Consider the following 12,762-nt stretch of genomic DNA (forward strand, 5'->3'; position numbering starts at 1 on the left):
CGTTGCAATTATGAAATTGCCTAAAGTGGCGTGGCAATGTTTAAAATTCACTTTCTTTCTGATGATATTGTACATTGTGGCTGTATGTTGTGCACTATTCATGCTACTGTCACTTTATATATGGATGTATTTATAAAAGCTGTTTATTTAAGAGGACATTATGTGCTTTATTTAGGTCATTCATGCCAGAATTATACCCTTACTTTTTTACATCTGTATTCATCTATGGCTTTCCGGGATGTGCACTTGATCATTGGTGATGCGGTGTGCATGCGCTGTTCGGTTCCCGTGGTCCGGGATTCCCGGGGCGTCCAGTGCTGCTGTGCGCGTGTGCGGGTGCCTTGGTGACGCGTCCTGGTCCCACGCACGCGCAATGGCGGTGACGCTGCCAGCGGACCGCCGGACTGCGAGTATCCGAGCGCGTATGCGCCGATACACATCATCTAAATGGGGGTGGCGTGATTGTTACCATGTGACCTATACTGCAGGTCCTTGTTAGATGTTCATTATAGCGTACATGCGCTGCGAGTGCTTTACTATTGGCCACCCTCATACCATATGATACGTTACAATGTGAATTTAGAGTGTTAGAACCTTGCTCTTAGGTTTTTTCCTTTGCTGGTCACATGACCTTGTTGGCCTATTTAATCCTGCTCCGCCCTTCTGGCTTTGCTGGACTTCATTGTATAACTACTTTCTAGCTAGCCTGTGCTCTGTATCTAACTCTGTTAGTTTGCTTGGTCTACGGACCTCTATGTTCTATATATTTTGTTTGTTCGTCTGTCTGCTACTATTTCTGTTAGGAGGTGTCCCATTTTCCTCCCAGTCCTTAGTACTTGTAGGGATTCCTTCCCCACATCTATAGGTCTCCGTACAGACTAGCTTAGGACTTTAGCAGGTCTGATCGCAGGATCAGGTCCCCTGTTACATCGTAGGGATAAAGCTGAGTTCTATCGTAGGGACAGATCTCCTCTCTTTCCTTAGCTCTGGTAGCAGAACATAACAGTAAGTCCAGCCTGCAAATTCTCTAAGGAAAGATTTTTCTGTTCCATCATGGTGTCGGTTCTGGATTTGGCTAAACGCCTGCAGGGACTCTCTCTGGAGGTGGCCGAGCTCCGTCAGCACGTGAGTAACTGTCCTGGAGCACATTTCTTGGAGCCTAAGGTATGTTTGCCGGATTTATTTTTTGGTGAACACCGAGAATTTTTTTCATTTAAAAATGCTTGCTTATTGTATTTTCGTTTGAGACCCAAGTCCTCTGGGGATGAATCCCAGCGCATAGGGTTCATAATGTCACTTTTGCGCAAAGAGCCTCAGGAGTGGGCCTTTTCTTTGCAACCTAGTGATACATGCTTCAGATCAGTGGATAGTTTTTTTTCTGCTTTGGGGCTATTATATGATGATCCTGACCGTGTCTCATCAGCTGAGACTGAATTAAGACATTTGAAACAGGGATCAGGTAATGTGGAAAAATATTGTACTCATTTCCGTCGTTGGTCTACTCAAACAGGGTGGAACGATTCTGCTCTGAAAAGTCTATTTCTTGCTGGGCTCAATGAAAGGGTTAAAGACCTGCTAATTGCTTATCCTACACCTGAAGATTTGCAACAGGCTATGCAATTAGCTATACGGGTGGATAGGAGACTGCGTGCAAGGGTTAATGAGAGCAAATCCTCTGCTATGTCAGTTTCTGGTTATGAGAATGTGTGTACTAACAGTGGTGAACCGATGGAGATTGGATCAGTGGCACCTCGCTCTCAAGAAAAAGACCGTAGATTTTCTGAAGGCTTGTGTTTCTATTGCGGAAAATCTGGTCATTTGATTAAAGGCTGTGAGCTTCGTATGAAGAAAGAAAAAAAAATGGTCAGTCATGCCCGTATTGCCTGTTTAAATTCCAAGGGTGTATTTTTAGCTGCTTCCACGATTGCTCAGGAAAAATTAATGGAATTTCGGGTGTTTGTTGATTGTGGGTCTACTCTGAATGTAATTGATGGGGGATTCTTGGAAAGACTCAATTTAAAACCCGAACCTTTATCATCCCCCATTGCTGTGGTTTCTGTGGATGGTTCCCCTTTGAAGAATATTACTCTCAAGGTCTGTGAATTTCCTCTCACTATTAATGGTGTTCACCATGAGAAATTGGATTTGGTAGTTTTGAATAACTTGCCTTCTTCAGTAATATTGGGATTGCCCTGGTTAAAATTTCACAATCCTGTACTGGATTGGTCTACCAGTGAAATTAAATCCTGGAGCCATAAATGTTATGACAAGTGTTGTAACAGGCGTATTGCAGCTGTGGATAGGGGAGAATTGTCTGTTCCTATTCAGGATTTTTGGAGAGTTTTTTCTGAGAAGGAATCGCAGGTTTTGCCTCCCCATAGAGACTATGATTGTTCTATTGAATTTGTCCCTGGAGCGACTCTTCCTAAAAGTCGTTTATTTAACCTTACTATTCCTGAGAGGAAGGCTTTGGAGGAATACATACAGACAAGTTTGGCCGCCGGTCACATTAGGCCCTCTAAGTCTCCTGTGGCGGTTGGATTTTTTTTTGTAAAAAAAAAGGACGGCGGTTTACGTCCTTGTCTGGATTTTCGTGAGATTAACAAAATTACTGTACGCAATCCTTACCCACTGCCATTGATTCCTGATCTGTTTAACCAGTTAATGGGGGCCAAGTGGTTCTCTAAAATTGACCTTAAGGGGGCATACAATCTGTTGCGCATGAAGGAGGGTGACGAATGGAAGACTGCTTTTAACACTCCTGTGGGTCATTTTGAGAATCTGGTTATGCCTTTTGGTCTTACTAATGATCCTGCATTTTTTCAGAATCTTATTAATGACATCCTTAGACCTTTGATCGGCAAAAATGTGGTTGTGTATTTGGATGACATTTTGATTTATTCGCCGGATCTGGAGTCTCATTGGCGGAGCGTACGTGAGGTATTACAGTTATTAATGGACAATTAGCTTTTTGCTAAGCTGGAGAAATGTGAGTTCGCGGTACAGAGAATTAGTTTTTTGGGTTACATTATCTCCAGCGAAGGTTTTGAGATGGACCCGGTTAAAGTTCAAGCTGTACAGGAATGGCCTAGGCCTATTGGTTTGAAATCGATACAGAGGTTTTTAGGTTTCGCCAATTATTACAGAAAATTCATAAAAAAATTTTCTAGTATTGTCAAACCTCTGACCGATCTCACCAGGAAAGGTGCTGATGCGGTTCAGTGGTCTTCTGAGGCCATTGAAGCTTTTGTGTATCTCAAGGAGAGGTTCACCTCTGCTCCCATCCTTATGCAGCCTGATGTGACTAAGCCGTTTTTGGTTGAGGTTGATGCTTCCTCTGTGGGGGTTGGCGCAGTATTGTCTCAGGATAACGGGGATGGATTACATTCCTGTGCCTTTTTTCAGAAAAATTTTCGGAGACTGAACTGAATTACGATATTGGTAATCGGGAATTATTGGCTATTAAACTCGCATTTGATCACTGGCGCCACTTCTTGGAAGGTGCGGAATTTCCCGTTCAGGTTCTTACGGATCATAAAAATCTGATATATCTTGATGCTGCCAAGCGCCTGAATGCCCATCAGGCTAGGTGGGCACTGTTTTTCTCGCGGTTTAATTTCTCCGTTACTTACATCCCTGGTACTAAGAATGTTAAGGCGGATGCCTTGTCTCGCAGTTTTTCTCCCATAGTCGGTGCTGAGAAAGAGGAGAACATTTTACAAGAAGGTGTTGTGATAGCTGCTTTGGACTCCGTTTTGGAAGATGAGATTCTTAAAGCACAGGAGAATGCCCCATCTAACACTCCTCATGGGAGGTTGTTTGTGCCTGGGACCTTTAGGAGAGATTTGTTTGTTGAGTGTCACGAATCTCGGTTGGCAGGTCATCCCGGAATCTCTGAGACCAAGAGACTGGTGGGTCGCAGTTTTTGGTGGCCTGGATGGCAGAAGGAAGTCATTAAGTGGGTGCGTCAATGTACTATATGTGCTAGATCTAAGTCCTCACATACTCCTGCTGCGGGGTTGCTTTGTCCTTTGGAGGTTCCCAGTGCTCCTTGGACACATTTGGCTATGGACTTTATAACTGACCTTCCCCCCTCTGAGGGTTTTACTGTCATCTGGGTGGTCGTGGACCGTTTTAGCAAGATGTGTCACTTGGTTCCCTTCATCAAACTGCCCTGCGCTAAAACTCTCGCTAAGGCCTTTGTCAAGGAAATTGTCAGACTTCATGGCGTTCCTACTGACATTGTTTCTGATAGGGGTCCTCAGTTCGTGGCTCGTTTTTGGCGTGCCTTTTGTGACAGGTTGGGAGTTCATTTGTCGTTCTCGTCCGGATATCATCCTGAATCTAATGGCCAGACAGAAAGGAAAAACCAGGATGTTGAGCAGTTCTTGCGTTGTTTTGTGGCAGACAATCAAGAGGGGTGGTCTGAGTTTCTGCCACTTGCTGAATTTGCTCTGAACAATCATACATCTTCTTCTGCTGGTTGTTCGCCTTTTTTTTGTTGTTCTGGGAGACATCCGTCGTTTGGGTCGTTCTCTAAGTTGGGATCTGCCGTGCCTGAGGAGGAGAATTTTTCCGGTGATTTGGAGAGAGTTTGGACGGATGTGCGTGGTAATCTTCAGGAGGCCAACAGAAAATCTAAAGACTACTTTGATAGGAAACGACAGGAGGTTTTGTTCGCTGTTGGTGACATGGTTTGGTTGTCCTCTAGGAATCTGCGGTTGAGGATTCCTTCTAAGAAATTGGGTCCCAAGTTTGTAGGGCCCTTTAAGGTGCTTCAGGTTGTCAACCAATCTGCTGTTAGGTTGGAGGTTCCTACCTCCTGGAGAATTAATCCGGTATTTCATGTCTCTCTGTTGAAAAAAGCTGTTGTATCTGATTGTGACGCCTCTGCCTCTGTTCCTCCGGTGGTGGAGGACGGGGAATATGAAATTTCTCGCATCCTTAACTCTAGACGGTATAGAGGTAGTTTGCAGTATCTTGTGGCCTGGAAAGGTTTCGGACCCGAGGATAACTCTTGGGTGAGGTCGGATGATGTTTCCGCGTCCAGACTTATCAGAGCGTTTCACAGGAGATTTCCTGATAAGCCTGGTCCTAGGGGATCCGGAGGATCCTCTTAGAAGGGGGGGTACTGTTAGAACCTTGCTCTTAGGTTTTTTCCTTTGCTGGTCACATGACCTTGTTGGCCTATTTAATCCTGCTCCGCCCTTCTGGCTTTGCTGGACTTCATTGTATAACTACTTTCTAGCTAGCCTGTGCTCTGTATCTAACTCTGTTAGTTTGCTTGGTCTACGGACCTCTATGTTCTATATATTTTGTTTGTTCGTCTGTCTGCTACTATTTCTGTTAGGAGGTGTCCCATTTTCCTCCCAGTCCTTAGTACTTGTAGGGATTCCTTCCCCATATCTATAGGTCTCCGTACAGACTAGCTTAGGACTTTAGCAGGTCTGATCGCAGGATCAGGTCCCCTGTTACATCGTAGGGATAAAGCTGAGTTCTATCGTAGGGACAGATCTCCTCTCTTTCCTTAGCTCTGGTAGCAGAACATAACATAGAGGTCCTACTTGGGCTGTTGGTTATATCCCCCATGATGAAGCGGTAAATACTGGAAGCAAAACGCGCATAGGGGTCTTTTAGGGGGACTTTTTGTGTGTCAGCCTCCCTTACTCTAGGTTGTCCTGCCACCTGGGTAAGCTATGAACATTACACTTGATTGATACTATGCAAATGTATTCACTCAATGATTTTTTCTTGTTCATTGTGTCAGAGATGAAGGCTGAGGCATTGTGATTTACTATCCCAAGTGTTGGGAATTGTTACCTATGGCACTGCCTTTTTCTCTGGCATTATAATTTGTACTTTAGTTGTCTACCACGGTCTTAGTGGGACTCCATTAGACTTGCTAAATGTTGATACCTAAGGCTGCACACAATTTGATGAATTTATTGTCTGTCCTGTCTGTGTTGTACTAATTAATATGTGTATTTTAATACATTTCTAATAAAATTCTATTTTATCTGAGTCTACAATACTCCGTATTTTCCTCCTAATTTATTAATGATGTACATGGAGTTAGACTGGGCTGCACAGTTGATATATTCTGACTGAGCACCCAAGTGTGTATATACAGTATATAATGCCTTATCTGGGGTTGTTTGTATTAAAGTGTCAGTGTACAGGTAATATAGGGATCATCAGTGATATTATACACAGGAGCTCTGTATATAGTGTATAGTGTACAGGTAATACAGTGATCACTAGTGTCATTATACACAGGAGCTCTGTATATAGTATCAGTGTACTGGTAATACACTAATCACCAGTGACATTATACACAAGAGCTCTGTATATAGTGTCAGTGTCCAGGTAATACAGTGATCACCAGTGACATTATAAACAGAGGCTCTGTACATAGTATATAGTGTACAGGAAATACAGGGATCACCGGTGACATTATACACAGGAGCTCTGTATATAGTGTCAGTGTACAGGTAACACAGGAATCACCAGTGACATTATACACAGGAGCTTTGTATAAAGTATGAGTGTGTAGGTAATACAGTGTTCACAGGTGACATTATACACAGGAGCTCTGTACAGTGAATACGGAAAGTATTCAGACCCCTTTAAATTTTTCACTCTTTGTTTCATTGCAGCCATTTGGTAAATTCTAAAAAGTTAATTTTTTTCTCATTAAAGTACACTCTGCACCCCATCTTGACTGAAAAAAAAACAGAAATTTTTGCAAATTTATTAAAAAAGAAAAACTGAAATATCACATGGTCATAAGTATTTAGACCCTTTGCTCAGTATTGAGTAGAAGCACCCTTTTGAGCTAGTACAGCCATGAGTCTTCTTGGGAATGATGAAACAAGTTTTTCACACCTGGATTTAGGGATCCTCTGCCATTCTGCCTTGCAGATCCTCTCCAGTTCGGTCAGGTTGGATGGTGAACGTTGGTGGACAGCCATTTTCAGATCTCTCCAGAGATGCTCAATTGGGTTTAGGTCAGTGCTCTGGCTGGGGAAGTCAAGAATGGTCACAGAGTTGTTCTGAAGCCACTCTTTTGTTATTTTAGCTGTGAGCTTAGGGTCATTTTCTTGTTGGAAGGTGAACCTTTGGCCAAGTCTGAGGTCCAGAGCACTCTGGAAGAGGTTTTCATCCAGGATATCTCTGTACTTGGCCGCATAAATTTTTCCTTCAATTGCAGCCAGTCATCCTGTCTCTGCAGCTGAAAAACACCCCCATAGCATGATGCTGCCACTACCATATTTCACTGTTGTGATTGTATTTGGCAGGTAATGTGCAGTGCCTGGTTTTCTCCACACATACCGCTTAGAATTATCACCAAAAAGTTCTATCTTCATCTCATCAGACCAGAGAATCTTATTTCTCATAGTCTGGGAGTTCTTCATGTGTTTTTGAGCAAACTCTATGTGGGCTTTCATATGTCTTGCACTGAGGAGAGGCTTCCGTCGGGTCACTCTGCCACAAAGGCCCTACTGGTAGACGGCTGCAGTGATAGTTGACTTTGTGGAACTTTCTCCCATCTCCCTACTGCATCTCTGGAGCTCAGCCACAGTGATCTTGGGGTTCTTCTTTACCTCTCTCACCAAGGCTCTTCTCCCACGATTGCTCAGTTTGGCTGGACGGCCAGGTCTAGGAAGACTTCTGGTGGTATCCAAACTTCTTCCATTCAAGGATTATGGAGGTCACTGTGCTTTTAGGAACCTTGAGTAATGCAGAAATGCTTTTGTAACCTTGGACAGATCTGTACCTTGCCATAATTCTGTCTTTGAGCTCCTTGGGCAGTTCCTTTGAGCTCATGATTTTCATTTGGTCTGACATGCACTGTGAGCTGTGAGGTCTTATATAGACAGGTGTGTGCCTTTCCAAATCAAGTCCTATCAGTTTAATTAAACACAGCTGGACTCCAATGAAGTAGTAGAACCATCTCAAAGAGAATCACAAGGAAATGGGCAGCATGTGACTTAAATATGAGTGTCTGAGCAAAGGGTCTGAATACTTATGACCATGTGATATTTCAGTTTTTCTTTTTTAATAAATTTGTAAAAATTTTTACATTTCTGTTTTTTTGCAGTCAAGATGGGGTGCAGAGTGTACTTTAATGAGAAAGAAATAATATTTTTTTGGAATTTACCAAATGGCTGCAATGAAACAAAGAGTGAAAAATTTAAAGGGGTCTGAATAGTTTCTGTACCCACTGTATATAATGTACAGGTAATGCAGTGCTCACCAGTGACATTATACACAGGAGCTCTGTACATAGTATATAGTGTATAGTGTCAGTATACAGATAACACACTGACTCACCAGTAGTTGACTCTAGTTGAAGTCCTTCATCTCGCTTTTCTCCTTTATCAAGCGCAGACCGCCATCACTTCTTCCAGCCAGGACTCGTCTCTGCATAAAAGTAACACACAGTTATCTAGAGCACATTCCCCAATTTCTACACTACATACCTGAATACAGATGTGCACCCACCATTAATATATAATTAGTTATTATGCAACCCACCATTCCAAATATAAATTGTAATCCACCACTGTGCCCCCACTAACTGCAAATAGCCACTTTCCCCATCTAATAAATACATAAATTAATTAGAACCTGTATTCTTTCCCTCAATTCATTACCAGTCACACTCCTGCATCGTCAACGCCCCCCACTCTCCTGATTCATTATATTTACATGCCCCCCTCTGCCCCAATTCACTTTGTCATGTCCTCGATCTCTCCCACCCCCACTTCATCATCATTTACTCTCCCCACCCCAATTCATCATCATTTGTTCTACCCCACCCTCAATTCATTATCATTTGCTCTCCACCTCCACCCTCAAGTCATCATTTGCTCTCCCCATGGCCACCTTTAATTCTTAATTTGCTGTTCCCCATCCCCCACCCTCATGTCATCATTATTTGCGCTCCCCATCCTCAATTTATTATTTGCTTTCCCCACCCCCACTTCATCATTTTCTCTTTCCACCCCCCACTCCCAATTCATCATTAGCTCTCCCCACCCCCACTCCTAATTCATCATTACCTCCCCCCACCCCCACTCCCAGTTCATCATTAGCTCTCCCCATCCCCCAATCCCAATTCATCATGTGCTCTCCCCACCCCCAGTTCAACATGTGCTCCCTCTACTCCCAGTTCATCATATGCTCTCCCCCCACCTACTCCCAGTTTATCATGTGCTCTCCCCACCCCCCACTCCCAATTCATCATTACCTCTCCCCACCCTCCACTCCCAATTCATCATTAGCTCTCCCCACCCCCAGTTCATTATGTGCTCTAACCAACCTCCCACTTCCACTTTATCATGTGCTCTCCCCACCCCTACTCCCAGTTCATCATGTGCTCTCCCCACCCCCCACTCCCAGTTCATCATTAGCTCTCCCCACCCCCCACTCCCAGTTCATCATTGCCTCTCCCCACCCCCACTCCCAATTCATCATTGCCTCTCCCCACCCCCACTCCCAGTTCATCATTAGCTCTCCCCACCCCCCAATCCCAGTTCATCATTAGCTCTCCCCACCCCTACTCCCAATTCATCATTACCTCTCCCCACCCCCACTCCTAGTTCATCATTAGCTCTCCCCACCCCCCACCACCAGTTCATCATGTGCCCTCTCCCCCACTCCCCACACGAAGTTCATCATGTGCTCCCTCTACTCCCAGTTCATCGTATGCTCTCCCCCCACCTACTCCCAGTTTATCATGTGCTCTCCCCACCCCCCACTCCCAATTCATCATTACCTCTCCCCACCCTCCACTCCCAATTCATCATTAGCTCTCCCCACCCCCAGTTCATTATGTGCTCTAACCAACCTCCCACCCCTACTTCCAGTTCATCATGTGCTCTCCCCACCCCCCACTCCCAGTTCATCATGTGCTCTCCCCACCCCCCACTCCCAGTTCATCATTAGCTCTCCCCACCCCCCACTCCCAATTCATCTTTAGCTCTCCCCACCCCCACTCCCAGTTCATCATTAGCTCTCCCTACCCCCACTCCCAATTCATCATTGCCTCTCCCCACCCCCACTCCCAGTTCATCATTAGCTCTCCCCACCCCCCAATCCCAATTCATCATGTGCTCTCCCCACCCCCAGTTCAACATGTGCTCCCCCCGCTCCCAGTTCATCATATGCTCTCCCCACCCCCTACTCCCAGTTTATCATGTGCTCTCCCCACCCCCCACTACCAATTCATCATTAGCTCTCCCCACCCCCAGTTCATTATGTGCTCTAACCAACCTCCCACTTCCAGTTCATCATGTGCTCTCCCCACCCCCCACTCCTAGTTCATCATTAGCTCTCCCCACCCCCACTCCCAGTTCATCATGTGCTCTCCCCACCCCCCACTCCCAATTCATCATTAGCTCTCCCCAACCCCCACTCCCAGTTCATCATTAGCTCTCCCTACCCCCCACTCCCAATTCATCATTACCTCTCCCCACCCCCAGTCCCAGTTCATCATTTGCTCTCCGCACCCCCACTCCCAGTTTATCATGTGCTCTCCCCATCCCCCACTCCCAGTTCATTATGTGCTCTCCCCACCCCCCACTCCCAGTTTATCATTAGCTCTCCCTACCCCCCACTCACAATTCATCATTACCTCTCCCCACCCCCCACTCCCAGTTCATCATTTGCTCTCCCCACCCCCACTCCCAGTTCATCATGTGCTCTCCCCACCCCCCACTCCCAGTTCATCATTAGCTCTCCCCACTCCCAGTTCATCATTAGCTCTCCCCACCCCTACTCCCAATTCATCATTACCTCTCCCCACCCCCACTCCTAGTTCATCATTAGCTCTCCCCACCCCCCACCCCCAGTTCATCATGTGCCCTCTCCCCCACTCCCCACACGAAGTTCATCATGTGCTCTCCCCCAAGACCATTTAATTCTATAATGATGGTGGCCCTGCATGACCATACAAATAGTTAAAGGGCTGAAAACTTGCTGGCAGATTCCCTTTAACCTCAGTGTCCTTTACACGTCACCAGCCCTCCTTACTAACGATATCCCTTAAAAAAAAGAATAGACATATATCCAATTTTATTTACTATCTCATCAGAAGACAACCAATGTGCAGCATGTAGAAATAAATGTTTTCCACAATGATAATCATTAGATAATGCATTAGTAGATGTAGAGAATTAATTTACTGTTTCCATTTTCTCTACAAATAACTTAATTACCATTCAATGATGGTTGCACTGCCCAAAATATGTGTGCAGGTGTAGAGAGAAGAGATCATAATACAAATGTTTATAAGGAAGAGAGCTATCATTTCAGGTTCAGGGAGAAGCAGCTGAATGGCTTGGCACACTTGTGATTTTAACTATTCATTTAATCTGAAATAGTTTTGAGTTGACCTTCATCATGTGAATCATTCATTATAATAGATCCTGGCAGGCCGCCAACCAGTCATCCAGCCGAGCCTTCTGACTATACATACATTATTGAAACATTTACAGATTGATGTTCTAGAGAAGATGTCCATTTTTAATTTGTTCTTAAGAATGCTGGGCCAAATGCATTTGGTCCAATATTGAAGCCTTAGGATATAGTCACTGATAATTCCTGTAAAAATGAATGCTGGGTACATGCAGCTGAGAACTTCCCACTACAAGTTAGTGTTTCCAGGCAATATATTTTAGAAAGCAAATACGATGTATGCACCAACACTTATCCAATATGCAACTATTGGGTCACAATTTGAGATATAGCTGCTATATAAGTCTTATTTTCATACATTCTATGTCCTTTAGGCTCTGTCACTAGTGAAAACATGGTAGAAGGTGGTACTTCAGATTTGGAACAAGATGATACTAAGATACAAAGACAGGTAAGTAAGCCACCAACAAACATTACGTAAAGTCCCCAAACACCCATACACATTAGAATAAAGTTAGTATGTCGGGATTGGCAAATCATTTAAAGTGACAGATAATGTCCTGTACTTTTTGTTTTCCAGGAAGATTACTCTCCTTTCGGTGTGCTGTCCAATCTTAACTCAGACAGCCCTTGTCCGTATAATACGCTCGTCGGAATGAGCTTTTATGTATTTCTTTTTTTCTTGTTGCTATGACATAAATTCACAACAAATAATAATAAATTTCACCACAACTGTATAAAAAATACAAAAGGCATGAACAGCACATGGAGTAGTAATAAGGTAACACCAGCTCACCTGAGCAATGACGTCCTGAAGCATAGGTGCAATGAACCATTCGCAGTAGTTCCACAGCATAAGGAGAAAGGATTACCAGCTTCATGAATAGTTCAAAAAATAGGTTTCTTTATTGTGAAAAAAGCTCTTTAAAAACAGATTCCATAGTCACATAGTATAGCCAGGGCAACGCGTTTCGAACGCTAAAGATGTGTTCTTTGTCAAGTCTTGACAAAGAACGCATCTTTAGCGTTCGAAACGCGTTGCCCTGGCTATACTATGTGACTATGGAATCTGTTTTTAAAGAGCTTTTTTCACAATAAAGAAACCTATTTTTTGAACTATTCATGAAGCTGGTAATCCTTTCTCCTTATGCTGATGAACAGCACATCCAAAAAATAAACATTGATCAAATGCCGCAAGGCAAAAATTTACAAAACCGAACAGGAGGTTCTTAGTTTAACATTCTGATCAGACTGTATGAAGCCCACTGCCATATCATGGTGATCCTCTCAGTGGGTCCCTAGCCTTAAAGTTGCAGCATCCTGTGCCAACCATTGTCACAG

The 12,762-nt window shown here is 44.1% G+C and overlaps 1 protein-coding gene across 3 annotated transcripts in view; it reads left to right on the top strand.

The window, feature by feature from the left end:
- Nucleotides 1–12,762, top strand: part of ERICH6B (glutamate rich 6B) — a 311,898-nt gene that overhangs the window by 140,796 nt on the left and 158,340 nt on the right. For all 3 annotated transcript variants that reach the window (XM_073663846.1, XM_073663848.1, XM_073663847.1), the window contains one exon: nucleotides 11,796–11,872. In XM_073663846.1, the coding sequence (XP_073519947.1) occupies nucleotides 11,796–11,872 (77 nt within the window). The remainder of the gene's footprint in view (nucleotides 1–11,795; nucleotides 11,873–12,762) is intronic.

This window comes from Phyllobates terribilis, unplaced genomic scaffold, assembly GCF_046119375.1.
Source record: "Phyllobates terribilis strain yellow unplaced genomic scaffold, ASM4611937v1 Scaffold_2__4_contigs__length_985480577, whole genome shotgun sequence".
Lineage (NCBI taxonomy): Eukaryota > Metazoa > Chordata > Amphibia > Anura > Dendrobatidae > Phyllobates > Phyllobates terribilis.